Source organism: Pipistrellus hanaki (genome assembly GCF_964339955.1).
Source record: "Pipistrellus hanaki genome assembly, chromosome: 3".
Lineage (NCBI taxonomy): Eukaryota > Metazoa > Chordata > Mammalia > Chiroptera > Vespertilionidae > Pipistrellus > Pipistrellus hanaki.
The window spans coordinates 20,591,313-20,611,184 of NC_140505.1; the positions used below are offsets into that span (position 1 = coordinate 20,591,313).

Genomic DNA, 19,872 nt, shown 5'->3' on the forward strand with positions numbered 1-19,872 from the left:
CTGAACTTCAGGGACCAAACACTGTTTAGTTGGGTCTTGGGCTCCCTTTTAAAAAAAGTTCTCTGTGTGTGTGTGTGTGTGTGTGTGTGTGTGTGTGTGGTGTTGTTGTTGTTTTAATGTAATATAAAAGCCGTCTTCCCCTTGATTATAATTTTACCTTGCAGGGCACGTTTGGCAACACCTAGAGATATGTTTGGTTGTTATGACTAGGAGATGCTACTGGCATCTAGTGGGGAGAGGCCAGAAATGCAGCCAAACATCCTACAGTGCACAGAACAGCCCCTCAGGGAAGACTGGCCCAGCCCCAAATAACAGTGGCATTGGGGGAGCAGCTGCTGTAGGTGAATAGTGGTAACAATGGTCCCTCTTGCTCGCTGCTCACAGCTCGCTGCTCGGCCATCCTCAGACTTCGGTTTTTGTCTGCCTCCAGTGTTTTCCTTCCTATGCCTCCAGTTGTGTATTCGTGCCTGTGGCCTCCATTAAGTTAGGACAGCATTTTTACCATGGCTTCTGACAAAAAAATCAGACAGAGTTCCTGGGATATGAGGACTCAAGAATCCCAGGTCCCTGGAGATGTTAATGGATTGAGTGAGGCCCAGATGCTTGTGTTTTTAACAGGTACCCTGGGTAATTCCTAGGATAACAAGAAAATTTGAGAAGTAAGGGGTTCATGGACAAGCTGCAGAGGGCCAGTGACTAACCTCACCTCCTACTCCGTTTATGCATAAACTTTCACAAAATGAGCATTTTCCAGGGGGAAAGATATAGTGCTCTCCTTTCTTCCAAGGAGAAAAGATGTATAAAGAGCCACGGAGTTAGAGTAGAGCCAGTCTGGGGACTATTGGTTATCATTTCCTGTATTCTCAGTACACCGATGACCTGCACAGTCGTATCATTTGTCTTTCAGAACCAAGAAATCGAAGAACTGACGAAAATCTGCGACGAGCTGATTGCCAAGCTGGGAAAGACTGACTGAGTTTCCCCCGTCGCTCAGTGGATCTGCATTTGGCTGCTTCTGTCATGACCACAGTATCTTGCCTTACCCAGGAATTGTTGCCCTTTTGCAGAGAAGAAAACTTTGAAAAAGCACATGCCCATTGCTGCCTGTCCTGCTGTGCTGCCGGCGCACAGCCTGGAGAGCCCTGGAGCGGTGCACCGACGCCGAAGAAGTGGCCTGGGGTCCGCCCAGCGCCGCCTGTGGTCCAGTAGACAGGCTGCTGAGTTGGGTTTGTGATTTCTCTGTATGAATTCATTTTTTTTTTTTACAGCTGTGTACTTTCCTTATTAATTCCTTTTCAACCGCACCATAACATGAACAGCATATTCTCCCATACTTCAACGATTCCCATTGCCACATGTAATTCACTTCAGAGGCACATAGGTTCTGAAAACCAATGTTCTCAGTAATTGCGAAGAGCAGCTTTTTAGGAACTCTTCCTGCTTTACCATTTAGAAGATACTTATGGCTGAGGAAGCACCCACACCTTTTGCTCCCTGGAGAACTCTGAGCTAAACTTAATTCTTTCAGTTCTATGTCTCATGCAGATAAGCAGTTAGGAACTTTGCACATGAGCAGGAATCAAAGTCGGATGCAGAAGTGGAATTTTTAGGACCGTTCATATATTGGGGCAGAAGCACCACTGGGATTCCCATGACGATGAATGTGTGCTTGGTGCCTTTATTGCACGTGCCAAAGGTCAGTTCTGGAGAAAGCAGAGCATGCTGTAAACGAGCTAGAGAAGTCCCTTGACCTCTTTGTACCTTTGTTTCCTTATCACTTGTGTAAAAGCTGCATCCCATGCCAGGCCTGAAATGTTCCAAAGCTCACTTTTGTTATTAAATTGCAACCAAGATTTATATATTGCAAAAAAGGAGTGCTGGAAACGCATTCCTTTCAATAAATTCTGTTTTATTGAAGGATAAATCTAAATATTGTAGGGAAAGCAGACCTTCAAATGAACCCTCAAATAATTCTCTCAAGTTATTTCCACTGAGATTTACCGGCATCATCTCCCCCACCCATCCCCCCACAACCATTCTGGCGGAGGGAGAGAGAGGCCTGCTGCAGCCCTGGGTCCAACCCCACTCCCCGTACCCCTTTTAAATGCCCACCTCCTTCCCCTTCGTCCTAACATGGCGCCACCACAGCCTGTCTTCATTCATTTTGAAGTCCACTTTGCTTTTCCAAGTGTGCTAAATTTGTGATTTTATGGCTACTATTTGGGATCATCTCCTGTTCACCATGACTGATTTTTTGTGTGTGACATATTTATTTCATCTTTTAAATTTAATTTTTCAGTATTGGTGGTTTTATTTGAGGAGGTAATTTGGCTTTTGTTACTTCTAATTTGTAAACATGAAGGAGCTCTGAGTACCCATTTTACATACATATACAAACACTCACGTATATTTACCTATGCTGCTGTTTCCCCCTAAGTATAGTCAAATAAGAACCTACAGAAGAGCCTATTTCCATACATGTAAAAACTTATTTTGGAATAGAGTCTTAGCTCAGAATGCCAGCCTCAGGATTTTGGGGGATTGAACATGTGACTCATGACCCCGGCTCAGGTTTCACGTCCAGGGAAGGCTTCGCCATAACATTTGTTGCTGGGTGTTGGACACTCCTCAGCCTTGGCGAGTGTGAGTGCGGCCCTCTGGGTGGGTCTGTAAGCTGACGGTGGCTGCTTCCTGCAGGGACAGCTGAGTGGGGTTTCCTCGGAACTGGGTCTAGGAACTGGGTGTGGCTAGGCTGTCCTTGAGCCACTTCTTTTCTGCTTCACTTGTTGCTACAAAACCAATATTTCCTCTTGATCATTTGAAATCCACTGAGAAAATCTTGTAAAAGGTTTTGATGATCTTATAATTAAAAGGTGACTGTAACCCCATCAGCAAGTAAAGTGGAAGAAACAGTTGTTTTTTCACAAATGGGAATGTCTTGTTCTTCAGATATTTTCTTTTGAGGCAAAAAAAAAAAAAAAAAAAAATTCTTTCAAACGTAAGACAGAATTTTTAACAAAACGGGCAGTAAAAGTCATGTGAACCACTCTGAAAATCAGCGCATTTGGAGTGTTTTAAACAGAGGCCATTTAAATAGCAGAGGAGCGGAGTGCAGGGAGCAGGCCCGCACACACAGAACCCACTTCCTCAAGCTCTCCCTGGGCTTGCTCAGGAGAGGAGAGCCTGTTAATCCCCAAAAGGAAAATTCCCAGCATTTGATAGGCAAAACCAGACCCTGCAGGTGTTTTAAAGCACTCGTCTTAACCTTACCACCTGAAGGTCTTCATGGTCACATGCACTGTGTTCAGTACCTGTAAGTTTTCGTGCTTTTCCTGTAAAACACTATTGCATGATCCACCTTCACAATGAATTGTGCCAGGTGGAGAGCCTCTGTAGATCCTAAAACTCGAATTCTCTTTAGAAGTGTACTGCTCACAGGCGTGCAATCTTTAGCCCCAAGGAGGTCAATAATGCCTTTTAAAGCCAGAGTCACATTTTATCAATATGCATTTACACAATTGGTGCTTAGGCTGTATTTTAAAGCCTATGGTCTTACCACTTTGTACAAAAAAGAACAACAGAAGTGGTGTGTGGTTGGAGAGGTGACGGGACAATCATTTGGGCTTTGAAAACAGTCCCTGGGTAAATGTGAGTGCTGTGCTGTAGTTTAGCTCAGTGTCTCCAGGTGGCGTCGCTGATTTCCTCCTTTAGCCGTCTCCTACCAAGAAAAGCCACTGCATTTGCAGAAACATTGCTAAACCTTTTTGCTGCTGTATTTTGGTGACATGTCCATGTTTACTTGCTTTCTGTTTGTTGATCTGTTTTAAGCATGGAAGGCTTATAGATGGTGTTCATCGTAAATCCTAGTCCTCTTTTTAGGTTTCTTGTGTATATAAAAAAGATAGCTATGTGTTAAACAGGTGACGACAATCCTTCCCCAGCACACTGGTAAAAGAGATTCCTTAAAAACTAGACCTTAGAGCAGTGGTTCTCAACCTTCCTAATGCCAAGACCCTTTAATACAGTTTCACGTTGTGGTGACCCCCAACCATAAAGTTATTTTCGTTGCTACTTCATAACTGTAATTTTGCTACTGTTACGAATCATAATGTAAATATCTGATATGCAGGGTGTCTTAGGCGACCCCTGTGAAGGGGTCGTGACCCACAGGTTGAGAACCGCTGCCCTAGAGTGAAGTTGCTGCACAAGGAATACGAGAGGACTCGGTTTAAGTAATATTTGCCTCTGGCCTCTCAGCCATGACCGTTACAAAAACATGTTCTTCCTTCTAATGTAATAGGTGGATATTCTCCAACGAGAATAAAAATGTAGCTGGCAAATCAAGAGACTATACTGGACAGAATAAAGTATGTTTGTTTATTTTTCTTAAAAAATAATAACACAAAACAAACAAACCAACTCCAAACTTTTAGAACTCTGGAGTAAGAAGACACCCTAGAGTTGGCCCCTAGAGAGCCAGATTCCTTGTTAGGCCATAGTAACCCTGTTACAAAAGTGGAAAGACATGAATGCAAGCTGCTGGCCTAGATTGTAGTTGGGAAGTATTCGGTGATCTTGTTGAGACTCTGGATCCAGAGACATTGCTTAAGTTGTTTACTTTGCCAGAGTGTAGATAGTTCATCTTAAAGTATTTTAGTTGGAGACTGAGCAGTATGTTGCTAGGTTGGCCAGTTGGTCTGTTACAGTCAGACCTCCTGAGAGGAACTATGTTGGGAGAAGCTCCTGAAGGCCTGCCCACACCTTTTGTCCTGGAAAAATGGAGAAGCCCGGTTTTCTCTCGTGGTTTCCAGCCTCTTCAGACCCAGCCCAAATTAGGAAGTGCAGAAACACGTCTGAGGGTCTAGCTGCCTTCCAGTATGATATGGAATCTAAGGAAAGATTTATGTTTGGTTTTGAGGGATGGTTCAAGTTGAATTTTCTTTCGAGCCGGTTAACCTTTCCACCTGTCCCACGCTTTGTGCAACTCGCACGCTAATACCTAGACCTTGGTTGGACAGCCCTGAGTTAGTACTATTTGTGAACAGGGGGAGTAAACTGCCCCCAGTGTTCCTGGGCTGTCTGTCTGAAGCAGCCAGAGGGAAGCGCTCACTTTGAATAAAAGTAAACAAGGGCTTGCTGGGGTCTGGAGCTCACCATGGAATTTTTAACGAGCAGGAACCGGTAAACTTGTGTGCCCTCATTGGAAGTGATCCAGCACATCCTTTCTAGCGGTGTAAAAGCTCCAAAGCTCCCTCTGTATTTCCTTTTGGTTTTTCACTACAATTAGCAGTCGTCTCGCTGAACTGTCTTTTCATTGTGGTTTTGTGACCATGTGAGCTTGCTCTTGGACTTGGTTTCTCACTTTATCCTCTTATTAGAAATAGAGAAACTGGGTGTTAAAAGATGAAATGATTCAGGCAAAGGATTTTAAAGTAAAGATGTATATATTCCGAAGAATTTTAAAGATAGCAGATTATTACTTGCTTATTAAAATACAAATATAATCTGGGAATCCCAGAATGTCAGGCCAAAGGTCTAAGAAGTCATTTTCTTCAGAGATGTTAATAGAAATATTTTGAGGAGACTTCTGCCCAAAAAGGTTTGACTGGCCTCCAGATCCCAGTGATTTTTAGAAAGCAATTTATCACTCAAACCTTGAGTCTCCCATAGTAAAGCTAAAGAAATCAGACTTCTCTCTAAGGATCTCCTCTGGAAGATAACATGAACAGCAGCATTTCTAGGGAAGACTCTCCCTGGTGCCTAGTTAGCATTCTGGAGATTAAAGATTGCACTTTTCGTAGTTCTTTGTCCAAATGCAGTCCCATTTCTGTGCCTCTTAGCATGCAGTTAGATTTGGACAAACAAGATTCCTAAGGAATGACTTTATTAACTATAATATGGTTACAGCTATTACATATATGTATACAGATGTATATATACATATATATATTCAGATTATAGTTATAATATAAAGTTGTTGTGTGCGATGCCGACAGTCTTAACTCATTTGGAGGAGGCCTGATGTGGAGCTGAGGTGTGGTTTGAACCTTCCCTGTATCGATTCTTTAGAACTATAAAGATGCCACTTTCTCCCCCACTGCCTTTCAGTGGTGTCTGAAATATACTCCAAAACACATTTCCAAGTCACATGGTTAACCAATATTCTATATTAAAAATTTCCAAGTGGACCTATGAAAATCTGAACTCGGACCCACCCTTCCCCCTTCCAGATACAGGGCAGGTGTCACCATACCTACAGCCTCAGTCCTGTCCTTCCTACCTGATGGGACAGGACCCAGCATTTCTTTAAATCTCAGAGGTGGCAGTAAACTTTCCAGTGTTGCTGTTAGCAAGTGTGTTTGCCAGTAGATACCCATGTGTACTAATGTGCCAACAAGTAAAAGTTAATTGCACATCTGCTTCCACTGTGTCCCCACGGGTGCCATTTAGTGTGTGAGAGCCTCGTCTCGAGGAATGGACGCTGCATTGACTACTGCTATCAGGATTGTGCTGTGTGGAGTAATCATCTACATAAATTTTATATGCACAATAATTTCCCTTTTATATGTCAGGTAAATATTTGTAAAAGTTATACTCACACAAATGAAATTATTATAATGATTACTAATATATTTTTTCCATGTTTCATTGCCTGAATAAAAACTGTTTACCACTGTTACATATGGGTGTGAATATGCATTTTTTTTCCTGGTTATAGTGGTTTTTGTCCCCAAGTGAAAATTTATGACAACTTCACTTTTATGAGCTCCATTTTTCAGTTTAAAAATAGAAAAGATGACATTTTTTCACTGCACTCATTTTGTGGGCTTTTATGCATTCGGTTGGGTGTGTAATTAAAAACAAAACGAACAAACTTTGGAATTCAGGCCTTACCATATAAATTTCCACGCTTTTGCATCTGTGCAAACAAAGTAATTGGACGCTTGTTGGTTTTGCTTCCAGACTTCTTGTCTGCCCTGGCATTTCTCAAGTCGTAAGAACTTAAGTCATCCCAAGAAGCCAGCACTGTGTAAACATTGCAGAATGGCCCATAGAAAATAGTTGATATTTTATGTCTCTTCTAGGTTAATACCAGGAAAATCATTTTCAGTACCAGCTAGGCCAGTGGTCGGCAAACTCAGTCCACAGAGCCAAATATCAACAGTACAATGATTGAAATTTCTTTTGAGAGCCGAAAATCAACTTTTGCGCATGGGCCACGAAGTTTCAATGGCACAGATATTTTGTGCAAGAGTCACACTCGAGGGGCCAATGAGCTGCATGTGGCTCACGAGCCGCAGTTTACCAACCACGGAGCTAGGCCAACTCTGCTTAATGGGCTGGGAGACTGGCCAGGGCATTGTATATATGTTATATTGTAGGAAAAGATAAGAGGCTCCATTTTACAGCCTAGGTGGGGATCCACTGTCACTTGCTGACCATTGGCTGCACTGTAAGACCTTACAGCCTATAAAGTTCCAAAAAACATTTTTCACTAGTGTGCTCCTTGAACCGTCAGGAGGGGACTCCTTAACGTGACTGGAGGAGGTGGCGCTGCCATTTACCGAATCCTAAAGACAGTAGAAATTGCATCATTTTCTAAGAAGTTAGGGGAAGGATAAGATAGAAATTACCTTTCTGCTCTCTTACAGAATTTTATTGTTAGACTAGAGGCCCAGTGCACGAAATTCGTGCACTGGTGTGATGTGTGTGTGTGTGTGTGTGTGTGTGTGTGTGTGTGTATGTGTCTCAGCCCAGCCTGTGCCCTCTCACAGTCCAGGACCCCTTAGGGGATGTTCAGGAACCCTTGCTCCTTACCATCCACCTGCTAGCTGCTCCTTGCCACTTGGCTCATTGTTCCTTAGTGCTGTCATGGAGGCAAGAGAGGCTCCAAACACTGCTGCTGCACTTGTCAGCTGTGAGCCTGGCTTCTGGCTGAGCGGCACTACCCCTGTGGGAATGCACTGACCACCAGAAAGCAGCTCCTGCATTCAGCGTCTGGCCCCTGGTGGTCAGTGTGCATTATAGTTACTGGTCATTCTGGTCATTCACCATAATGGTAGCTTAGACTTTTATTATATAGATAATATGAGACTACTCAATATGTCACATTTTTACAAATAGGGAATCATGGGATCATCTTAGTGCATGGCCGTCAGTATTTTAATAAGAGAAAATATGACAGATATCAAAGTGCATTGCACCAGTTAAGGATAAGTTACTGCTCCATAAAATTGGTTTCAGATATAAATATGTATGTACTAGGTCATGATGAACAGTAATTTCCTGCTATGGCCAGTGGCCAAAGTATGAACAAAACTTGATCTACTAATGTTAGTCATTCTATAATTGAGGGAAAGGGTCAGAGAGAGAGGTGATGTAGCCAAGAATCTGTAGTTTGTATATAAGTGGACAGTATCACCCTCAGTCAAAATGAGCAACAAAACTAATGGCCACTTAGTCTTTTTCATGCTTTTTAAATCCATTTCTCTAGATTTAGATAGTATTATATCTATATTACTAGAGGCCTGGTGCATGAAATTCGTGCATGGGGGGAGAGGGTGTCCCTCAGCCCAGCCTGCACCCTCTCCAATCTGGGAACCCTCGAGGGATGTCCGACTGCTCATTTAGGCCCCATCCCAGTAGGATCGGGCCTGAACGGGCAGTTGGACATACCTCTCACAATCTAGGATTGCTGGCTCCCAACTGTTCGCCTGCCCAACTTCCTGATTGCCCCTAATCACTTCTGCCTGCCAGCCTGATCACCCCCTAACCACTCCCTGCCAGCCTGACTAATGCCTAACTGCTCCCCTGCCAGGCTCTTTGACCCTAATTGCCCTCCCCTGCAGGCTTGGTTCCTTCCAACTGCTCTTCCCTGTAGTCCTGGGTACCCCTTTCTCCCCTCCTCTCCTTCCCCGCGCCCCCCCCCCCCCCCCCCCCGCAACTGCCCTTTCCTGCAAGCTTGATCACCTCCAACTGTCCTCCCTTGCAGACCTGGTCCTTCCCAATTCCCTGCTGACCATCTTGTGGTGGCCATCTTGTGTCTACATGGGGGCAAGATCTTTGACCACATAGGGGCAGCCATCTTGTGTGTTGGAGTGACAGTCAATTTGCATATTACTCTTTTATTAGTTAGGAGTATAGGCCCGGTGTACAAAATTCATGCATGGGGTTGGGGGTGTCCCTCAGCCCAGCCTGCATCCTCTCAAATTGTTGAGTGTCTGCCCTTTGGTGGTCAGTACACATATAGTGACCAGTCATTCCACTGTTTGGTTGATTAGCATATTAGTTTTTTATTATATAGGATGATTTTGTTAGTTTTATTAGACATCTAAACATAACAAAGCTTTGGAAACAGGAGTTATCTAAATTTATTCTTTTAAAAAATATATGTATTTTATTGATTTTCTTACAGAGAGGAAGACGGATAGAGAGTTTGAAACATCAGTGAGAGAGAAACATTGATCTGCTGCCTCCTGCACACCGCCTACTGGGGATGTGCCCACAACCAAGGTACATGCCCTTGACCAGAATCGAACCTGGGACCCTTGAGTCGGCAGGCCTATGTTCTATCCACTGAGCCAAACCAGTTGGGGCTAACTTTATTCTTTTAATTGAGATTGGTAGGAGGTGGAGTGGAGGATTAGCTGAAGATGGATCCCCATGTTGGGGTGATTGAGCTAGTAAGTAGGGAATGGAAGTCCGTGTGTTCCAGACAACTTCGGAATTCCCCAGACCTGTACCAGCCGCAAAAGGATTCTGTGACCTATTTTTCCTTTGCCAAAATGTGTACATCCTTCAAAGTTTGGTTCCCATGGGAATACATATGCAAGAACAGATTGAAGACATAACTCAGTTAACAGAAATTATCTAGCCAATTTAAAGCAAAGGCTAATTGACGTTTGAGTTTCCTATGTTCTAGGTGCCTTTACAAATATGTGAAATTAGCAATTCCAAGTAGATGGAATTGGTGTTTGTCTGTTTGTTTTCTAGTATGTGTGTGTGTGTGTGTGTGTGTGTGTTCATGCTCCTGTGACACAAGCTGGCACACACTAGTGTGCTCCCAGATTCAGTTCATGCCCAGCAAGGATGGCCCCCTGTATCATCTGAATTTCTGAAAGTAAATTAAATTGACAAAATGTGTTGAGTTCTTAAGATGTACAAACTCGTAATCACAGTGATTTAACGGTAGGCTCAGAAAGGCATTTTTGTTCTAGACATCAAAAATGACAGACAGCACACTTAGCTAATTTGGTGCATTCAGGCATAATTACAATATTTCACTAAACTCTTAGAGTCCAGACAGACTGGTCCAGACCTCAGGGCGATGTGCAATAATATAATAAATGTGCCTTCTGTTTCACCCAAAGGCTGGCCCTTACTGTAATGTGTCTCTTATAAGGCCCTGATTTTTCCAGACACATTTGTTTTCTTTCTCCGTTGATCTTTGTAACATCACCAATTTTTGGCAAAAATAAGATGTCTAAAATATGATTTTTATTTCCTGCATCAGTTCCCAGTGCCAATGTGTGTGAATGGCCACTGGGGGGCTCCACTCCCAAAGACTTACAGCCTTGAGAGCCATGTTTTTCAACCTGCAGGTCAAAACCCATTTTAGAGACTATGAATCAGAAGAATATAGGAAAGAAGAGGGTTTGTTGTAAGAATAAATAGTGAAGGTAAGTACTGTTTTGAGAAACTTCTATTTCACTTGCATGTTTATATACATATTGGGTTGCAGTTTGAAATGTCGGCAGCCTGGAAATTTGAAGAAGAAAAAAAAAAGGTTTTGAAAGTTTGAAAGCCACTCACTTTAGTTATGGGGAAGGGGAATTGTTAAATCAATAGAGAGTTTTATGGGGTTAAAAAATAATTTATGATTGCAACCCCCATCTTTTAAAAGTAAGCTGCGGAGTTAGAGCACCAACCACCGAAGTTCATAGGGACTTGAAGTAAATCAAAACTTTAGGACAGGATCAGAAAGCTGCGTTCAGAAAGCAGAGTGGAAAAATTTGGCTCAGTGGTAGAGCGTCGGTCTGCGGACTGAAAGGTCCCAGGTTCGATTCCGGTCAAGGGCATGTACATTGGTTGCGGGCACATCCTCGGTAGGGGTTGTGCAGGAGGCAGCCGGTTGATGTTTCTCTCTCATCGACGTTTCTAGCTCTCTGTCTCTCTCCCTTTCTCTCTGTAAAAAATCAATAAAATATATTTTTTTAAAAAATAAAAATAATCTATTTTTTTTAAAAAGGAAGAAGAGCTCTGGCCCTGTGGCTAAGTGGTTAGAGCATTGGCCTGTGCACCAAATGGCCTCAGGCATGCACCTAAGTTATAGGTTTGATGCCCAGCCCACCTGGTTGGGGTAGGTATAGGAGGCAACCAATCGATGTTTCTCTCTCTCTTCTCTTCTCTCCCTTCCACTCTCTTTAAAAAACAATGGGGAAAGAATATCCTCAGGTGAGGATTAACAAAAAAAGAATAAGAAAGCAAAATTCTCCATTCCTTCCCCCAAACCCTTTCCCCCCCTGTGACAGCAGAGTGGGCTACTTAGGTTCGATGCCCTGTTTCTGTGTTGCTACCACAGCTAACAACTAACCTGACTCATGTTTGAAAAAAAATGAAATCTCTGCTAGAAGCAAGAATTCTCCTTGATGGCAGGTTCTTATACTTAACTCTCTTGCACAGTTCAATTCTAAATTGTAAACATTTGGATACGCAATAAACGAGATCTCTTATTTAAATCTTATCTGTAGTTTTAGGGGATTTTCTGTTACCCCCCAATGCCGGTCTTCCATTGAGTAACCCTGAGCAATTAACACACGAGGGTTACATAAGTAAGGGACTAAGTCAGGAGGCGCCCACATATTTTGAGAAGTGTGATAAAACTGGAAGTTTGAATCCGAGGGGTTGGATTAAGGAAAGAAACGAAAGGAGAAAACCAGAAGGTTCCCACAATGGCACACAAATAGAAACCAGAGAATTCCAGAGGTCTTGGACAAATAATTGGTCACTTGAAATATTTCAATAGTTGAAATAACCACTAGCTTCTCCTCAACTTTTTAAAGTGATTTTGGCTTTATCACTCCCCGGCCATCTTGGCGGCTGCATCTGGTTGGGGGCCGTCCCACACTTAAGGCAGGAAGATGGTGGCCGCAAAGAAGACAAAAAGTCTTCGGAGTCCATCAACTCTAGGCTCCAGCTGGTGATGAAAAGTGGCAAGTGTATGCTGGGGTACAAGTAGACGCTGAAGATGATCCGACAAGGCAAAGCGAAGCTGGTCATCCTGGCCAACAACTGCCCAGCCTTGAAGAAATCTGAAATAGCGTACTATGCCATGTTGGCCAAGACTGGTGTTCATCACTACAGTGGCAATAATATTGAATTGGGCACAGCGTGTGGAAAGTACTACAGGGTATGCACACTGGCTATCATTGACCCAGGTGATTCTGATATCATTAGAAGCATGCCAGAACAGACTGGTGAAAAGTAAATCATGGGAAATTTTTCTTTAATAAAATTGACCAGAGCTTGGTTTAAATACCTGCAAAAATAAATAAATAAATAAATAAATAAATAAATAAATAAATAAATAAAGTGATTTTGGAATCATTTTAGACTGAGAGGAAAGTTGCAAAGATTCTCTCAACTTTTTTCCTTTGTGGCTAGCTCTCTACTTCTGCCCTTTGCTGTATCCTATCCCACAGTGACCGTGCTCCAAGAGGCTTTGAGTGTTTATTGAGCGTTTACCACGTGCCGAGCCTGGGTAGGTGCTGATGGGAGAAAGTGCTGATGGGAGAAAGCGGCCTTTACCCTTTCTCTCCCCTGCCATCTCCCTATTCTCCCGAGCATCATGGTACTTATGTGGTCTGTGCACAGGGGCAGGGAGGGACTGTGAGCTCTTTACCTCCACCCTGAGGACCAGCATTATTGTGGGTACAGCTGAGTGGTAGTATCATGTGCAATGTCTTCTCCAATGAAGGATATCACCTTAATATTTTTTATTTATTTTATTTTTAAAATATATTTTATTGATTTTTTTTTTTACAGAGAGGAAGGGAGAACGATATTTAGAAACACCAATGAGAGAAAAACATCAATCAGCTGCCTCCCGCACCCCCCCCCACCCCCCCACTGGGGATGTGCCCGCAACCAAGGTACACGACCTTGACTGGAATCAAACCCAGACCCTTCAGTCCACAGGCCGACACTCTATCCACTGAGCCAAACCGGTCTCAGCCTTAATATTTTTAAAAACTACACATTGATATGTGATAATTCACCTGTGTCTTCTATGCAAAGAGCCTGAGTCAAGTTTAGAAGAGAACTGTCTTTGAGAACTTACCTACACAGGGGCTCCAGGAGTCACTATGTTACTGGGAACCTCTTCCCTTACCCACAAAACACCAGAAGTTTGGACTCTAAGACCCCATATTCTTTCTAAAACTACATGTGTTCAGGCATGGGGACATTTCACGTAGAAAATGTGAGCTCTTTTCCAACTTCTGTTCAGACTTCCTTCTCATTCCAGATATGTTGCCCCTGACCAGAGCTGTTCTCCTACTTCACTTGGTCATAGTCCTGCACCGAGAAATGGCACTACTTACAGAATTCCTGTTGGAAAGGCTGCCATCCAAAAACACCTTGGCCTGAGCCCCAAATGCAATCAAGATCACAGGCACACAGAAAAGAAATTAGGAAGCCTGAAGCAAAAATGTAGACGTGCCTGTGTGTGTGTGTGTGTGTGTAGCTTCTGTGACACTTCAGCTGGGATATGTGCCCTTCAGGGAGGGGAGGGTTCTTCTGGCGGAAGGCAGAAGCTTTTGTTCTGCTTGGGAGACAATTGGAGTGAGGAGGAGGGAGGCGTGGACACTGGGAGACGAGGCAGGCAGCAGCTGCCGACTCCAGCTGGGCCCAGCTCAGCTCTGTAGGTGGATCCAATTCTGGGCCTCTCTGTGCTTTTGGACGCTGATCTGCCTTTTTCCTAATTCTGCAGCATTCCCGATTTTGGTCTATGGAATTGACCAATACCAATATCGCATAGTCTGACAGTTTATCTTCTCGGGAGAGGGTATCTCATAGTGTGATCTGGTCACCATTTTTGATCAGCAGATATTATTTATAAGCAGACTTATTTATAATTCTATTTGCTCTAAAATGATTTAAGGCCGTTTACAAGCAGGGTAGAAGGCCATCAGTGTCGCTTCAAATTTCAGTTAGGAGTGATTATGACCAAGGACATGACTGATGCGGTTTTTTTAATCCTTGCCACCCCACCCACATGACGGGCGAGGCCAAGCTGGCAGTCATCCTGTCATTAGTACCAATTCAGTCTTTCTGAAACCGTTTAGCTCGTTTCTCTCCCTAAATCTCTCCCTTTTGCCTTTATCTGTTTGCTACTTAATTCAACAAACATCATTTGAACATATATTACACGAGAAGAACTTCATTTTAATTTTCACCAAAGTACTAAAACAGAAATCCTGGGGATGTAGAATTATTGCAGAACAAGTTACCATCATAGCAATGCAACAACTTCCACCTGAATATTAGACATGCCTAGTAATAGCTAGTACTTTGTGAGTGCTTATGTGATAGGTACTACCTATCTATATATATAAAAGGCTAATATGCAAAGGATCCGCTCAGGAGTTCCACCTGGAGTCCAGGAGTTCGATTGCTCACTATGATGTGCGCTGGCCACCAGGGGGCGGTGCAGAACAAAGGAAGGCCCCGGCTGGCAGCTGGCAGCCAGGGAAGGGAACCCCGGGCCACCTATCGGCCCTGATCGCTGGCCAGGCCTAGGGACCCTACCTGTGCATGAATTTCATGCTCCAGGCCTCTAGTCTATTCATATACACAGTAAACCTGTCTGGAAGACATATATGGGGGCCACATTCTTCATTCCCCCAAAATGCAGGATTACATATTGTGAGGTTAATGAAGTGGCTGGGTGAGCTTGCGCACCTGTGCTAGCTGATTCCATGCCATGGGCACTTGGGCTTAAGTATTGTCACGGTCAGCCTCCCTTCCTGGGCTTAGTTGGATGGGCGGGATGGGAGCAGCCGTTTCGGGAACCTCCTAGGTAGATGGCGCCAGGGAGAACACTGGGGGTGCCAGTGTGACCTTTCCCACCACATTCTCTTCTACTCCAGCCCAGCATGACACTGTGCATGTACTTAGTGCTAGAGAAGTATACACTGAAAAAGGGGTAAAATAACAAATTTGATGTTTATGTATATTTTACCACAATTTTTTTTTTTTTTTTTTTTTTTTTTTTTTTTTTTTTTTTTTTTTTAAAGAACCTCAGCCCAACACTGGCTGAGAATGGGCGTTGGAGAGAGGATGGAAGCCAGGCACCATTTCTCTTACATCGAATTGTTTTATTGCAAGGGGCATCGGGGCAGATTTTATAGACGTGAACCTGGATAACTCGTTTCAGCCACAGAGCCCAGACCACACTGCCGTTCCAGTTCTTGGTTTGCCCATTCCCAACAACAACAATAACCAACAAAAAATCATGCGTGCCATCCTCTCTATTATGCAGAATAATTCAATCATTCCTCCCCTCGATCTGTCTTTTCAGGCTCTGTCCCATCTTTTAAAACCTAAAAGTGTCTTCACGGTGTTTTCCAAAACAAATCAATCCCGTTCTGCAGAGGGATTCCAATAAAGAACTTAAGAGGAAAAAAAAAATCTCCATGTTGAAAGATGACCTTGAATTCACTAAAATTATGTTTTCAAAAACAATCACTGTCAAACTTTCGTGCTCTCTTCTCTCTCAGACTTTAGTGCTCTCAATAGAACTAAGTTGCTTGCAATATACTCCCCAGTGACTGAGAAGCACTGCTCTCATTTTCTGATTTGGCGCATGTGCTAGATTACAAATCAATTTCAAGGTTCAGGAGTAGTGTTTCCACACTTGTGTCCTCACCACCGGAGCTCCTGACAAAAGCTGGCTGGATGTAGCCAATGAAAAAGAGATTTCCACCCGCCCCCCCCTCCCACCTCTTTCCTGGGATGTGGTATGGCAGGACTGCCCTGGGATTGGTCAAGTAAGTGTTTCTCCACTGTCCTCCACAGCAAAGGGGATGACCTTTGACGGAAAATGCTGGCCAAGTTGTGATTCGATAGGGAACAAAACCCAGGAGGAGCCGCGATTCAACCCCCACCGCTCAGAACTTAGAATGGAATGCTTTGTTTCCTACGCCTCCCAAGTTATCTGGTCAACCTTCTCGCCCTCCCCACCCCCTTTTTTAAAAATTGTTTCTTTGCAAAACTGACACCCTGAAGGGGCACAGCTGCTGTGTGACCTCAAGTGACCACACAGTTAATTCCCCAAAGGAGAGCCTCTGTTTTTAATGGTGCACAAAGGACTCCAGTTCAGAAAAGCAAGGAAGGGAATTGGCACAGTAAGTCCGCATTCACTGGACTTCAAAATCCATAGTGTAGCCGCGAGCTGAAGCCAGAACCAGGCTGAGCCACTAAAAATGTGGGAGTGGAAGAACGATGGAAGAAAATGGCTAATCAAAAACTCCCCACCAGGTAGCTTATTGAGCAAAGAAACGTCACTTTGTGCTGCTTACAAAGATGGTGGAGTCCTCACTCCTTTATTTTACAGATGAGAGATGGGACAGCATAGTGACCTGTCCAAGCCACATAGTAACTTTATGGCTGTGGTAGGTCCGACCTGGGTATTCTTTCCATTCAACCATTTTACTTTTCTTAACCTGCAAAAGCAAATTAAAGATGCCCTTGAGTTCTAAAGAGGAGTGGCTTGTTACTGGGATGATGATACTGTAGCCTGTGTGAATGGCCATCCCTAGAGTCGTGACCAGCCCATGCAAACTGATAAAGGGACATGTTTTGAAATGGAGAGATCATCTGCTTAGAAGGAGGATTGCACCAGATTGGACCAAGCATTCACTGGCAAAGTTAGAAGAAAAGGCACTAGCGCAGTTATTCTTGTGGGCCGATTACAAAGAGCTACCGAGTTCCTGGTTGAAGAAGAAGACGTAATTTGCCTGCTTCCCTGTTTGTGACTTCGGAGCTCCCGGGGGTGTCATAGTTAGAAAACTGCCCCCCCCCACCCCCACTTTGCCTGCCTGGCCCTTCGTGACCCCTGCTGGCTGCATTAACCTTCATGGGCCAAGCACTGGCTGTAGCCTGGGGGACGATCACCTCCCCAAATTGGAAATCCCAGAAAGTTGGGGAAATATTTTAACCCGAGACAGAATCAGTTTGAATCTGAGTTGCTGAGAAATGGGGAAGTTGGTGAGCGAGAGTCGAGTCAAGCTGGGGGTAGCGAAGGGAACACAGCAGGAATCAGTCTGACTGGTCATTTGAAAGAAGTTTCCTTAAAAAAAAAAAAAAAAAAAAAAAAAAGTGAAAATAATTTGCAGAGGAATGTTTACCCAAAAGCTAATCTAAAGAAAAAACAACTTACACACCGGAATCGAAATGTCACTGGATTCCCAGAGGGAATGAGCTCATGAGTTAAAAGGAGAGGGATCCTCTCCAGCGATGAAGCGTGGTTTGTGGAAGGCTCCTGGGGCTTAAATTGGTTCCAGGAAGAACGCAGGCCCTTTTCCCGGGAGAGGCGTCGGTGCAGATGCCGGTAGGAGGGCCCAGGAGCTCCGCATGGGGATTGGGAGCGGTGGGTGCGGAGGGCAGAGGGGTCAGCCAGAAATGCTCGGTCAGGGGTGGTTTCGGCCGATAAATGCAGCCAGATTTTGAGATCAAACATTTGGAACTCGAGCAACTCCCTCTGGGGTTGCTTTTGTTTATCATACTTTCCCGGCCACGGGAGTTCACGGAGTCATATCACCGAGAGGGCTCGGCGAGGCGGTCCAAGTTTTCGAAGGCGCAATCTTAGGAATGGAAAACAGCTCTGCAGCCTGTTGGAAAGGGTCATAAATAAAGCTTAGTGGGCAGTCTTGGGAAGCGCGGCCCGAGCAGGGAAGGAAGTGGGAACTACAGCTGCCCGCCTGCAAGCAGCAGCTCGCTGGTCACTGGAGGGGAGAGGGGAACCAGGCTCCCCATGCCCAGTCTAGTTCCTTCGTTACAAACATTCCTTCGGAATGGAAGTCACCCTGGCAAGGATAAGAGCTTGAAAGACGAAGTTGATTTATGTGCTAAGTGCAGAACGAGGAGCCTCGAGTCCCAGGTGCCAACAGAATCCAGACCAGGAAGCAACCTGTCACCTTTAGATCCGAGGGCAGCGAGAGAGATGCTGCCGCCCCGGTGGGAGAAGGGGCGTCGGGGGGACGTGGGGGGTGTGAGCCAAGGGCCTGGCTGGGAGGTGCTGTAATTTCAGGAGGTTCCTACTTCCCCTTTTGCAAAGCCTCTGACTTCCTGCCCCGCCACGGGCCAGCGCCTGAAGTCCTCCCTCCGCGGCTTCACTTGTTTGCTTCGGGACACACCTACGTCGCTTGCAAAGTGCAAAGGAGGGATTCATGTTACTGCAGGAGACTCGAAGGGAATACTGGTCATTCTACCCACCCCTCGTTTCATTCCCTCCCCTCATCTTTCCCTGCAAATCCTACCTCCTCCTTGTTTGGTCTCATGGTTTTTTTTGTTGTTGCTGTTGTTTGTTTGTTTTTTGTTTTTTAAATCCACTATTTTGTGTCAAAAAGTCTCCAAAGTAATTCCTGACAGCTGACAGTATGTGACCTGAAGACAATAGTATGTCTTCAGCAATTTCCATTCGTTCAACGAACCTTCATCAACCTCCTTCCGCAATCCAAGCTGTCTGCCAAGTATTAGAAATTCAAAAGCCCGTTCCGGGTCCCTCCATAGCCTGGTGGGCGAGTCAGAGAGTCAAGCACAAGGACAACAGCTCTGGTGGTGAGGGGGTTCCCAGGGGGCAGAGCCTATGCGGGGGGGAAGGAGGGGGGCAGGAGGAGGCTTTGCTTGGTGATCTGACCCTGTGGGGAGGAGGCAGGTGACAGGGGACCAGAAAGGACACACTAAGCCGAGAGAAAAGCTTGTGCAGAGGGATGGGATGAGAGAGACCATTTCTGGGAATCATGGCGGCCGGGGAATGAAGGCCACCAACTGGAAGGGAGGTGGGTGTTTGATTTCAGAGTTGCTTAGGTGGGTGAGGCTGATTATTGAAGCAGTCAACCAAACATTTAAAAATCTATTCACTGGGGAGGGGAGGGAGATCTGGGGGAGATAAAAGATCAACTGAAGGACTTGTATGCATGCATATAAGCATAACCAATGGACACAAAACTCTAGGGAGGGAGCGCATGTATGGGAGGGGGGGCAATGGTAAGATATGTACACATATAATACCTTGAAAAATGAAATAAAAAATCTACTCACTTTATTATATGCACATTGAAGGAGGAGTGGGGGATGCCTGCCTTTGCTACCTTACAGAGAGCTTGGAAGATGGAGTGAGAATTTAAGCACATGTGAAATGCCACATGCATCTGAATTGTTGCCGTTTGATGGGAAAAAACCAAACACAGACTGGGCTGTGGTCGGGCATCTGGAAGCCGAGTGCAGGTCCCAGGATGGGAACCCAGGCTCAGCCCAAGGACAGAGACGACAGGACTGAGAGCCGCCCCCTTTGTGCCTCGGGCCGGGGCTACTGCGGGCCCACGTGCTGTCTTTGTGAGAATCAGAGAAACAAGCCACTTCCTAAGCAGGCCTTGTCACTTCAAGAGCCCGCCTCTAGCCTTCTTCAGAGGGCCTTCATTCTCACTCCTTCCCCAAAGTCCTGTTTCTCTCTCTTTTTTCTTAATCCAGGTCATGGAAATCCCACTTTACAAGACAAAGTTAGGTCCCCTCTCATCTTGGTTCTCTCTAACTCTAACAGCAATTCCCCAGCATGCTTTTCAAAGGCCCTCCCCGCAAAGGTGGTCAGTC

General features: G+C 44.8%; 1 protein-coding gene and 1 pseudogene across 8 annotated transcripts in view; both read left to right on the forward strand.

Moving 5' to 3' along the window:
* TACC1 (transforming acidic coiled-coil containing protein 1) overlaps window positions 1–6,681 on the forward strand; it is a 78,890-nt gene extending 72,209 nt beyond the window's left edge. For all 7 annotated transcript variants that reach the window (XM_084879739.1, XM_084879740.1, XM_084879743.1 and 4 more), the window contains one exon: window positions 908–6,681. In XM_084879739.1, coding sequence (XP_084735865.1) covers window positions 908–976 — 69 coding nt within the window. In that variant the 3' untranslated portion in view covers window positions 977–6,681. The remainder of the gene's footprint in view (window positions 1–907) is intronic.
* A 5,459-nt stretch (window positions 6,682–12,140) lies between these two features.
* Window positions 12,141–12,535, forward strand: LOC311620295 (large ribosomal subunit protein eL30-like; annotated as a pseudogene). Its single transcript has one exon. The product of its transcript is annotated as a large ribosomal subunit protein eL30-like (transcript).
* Window positions 12,536–19,872: the final 7,337 nt, after the last annotated feature.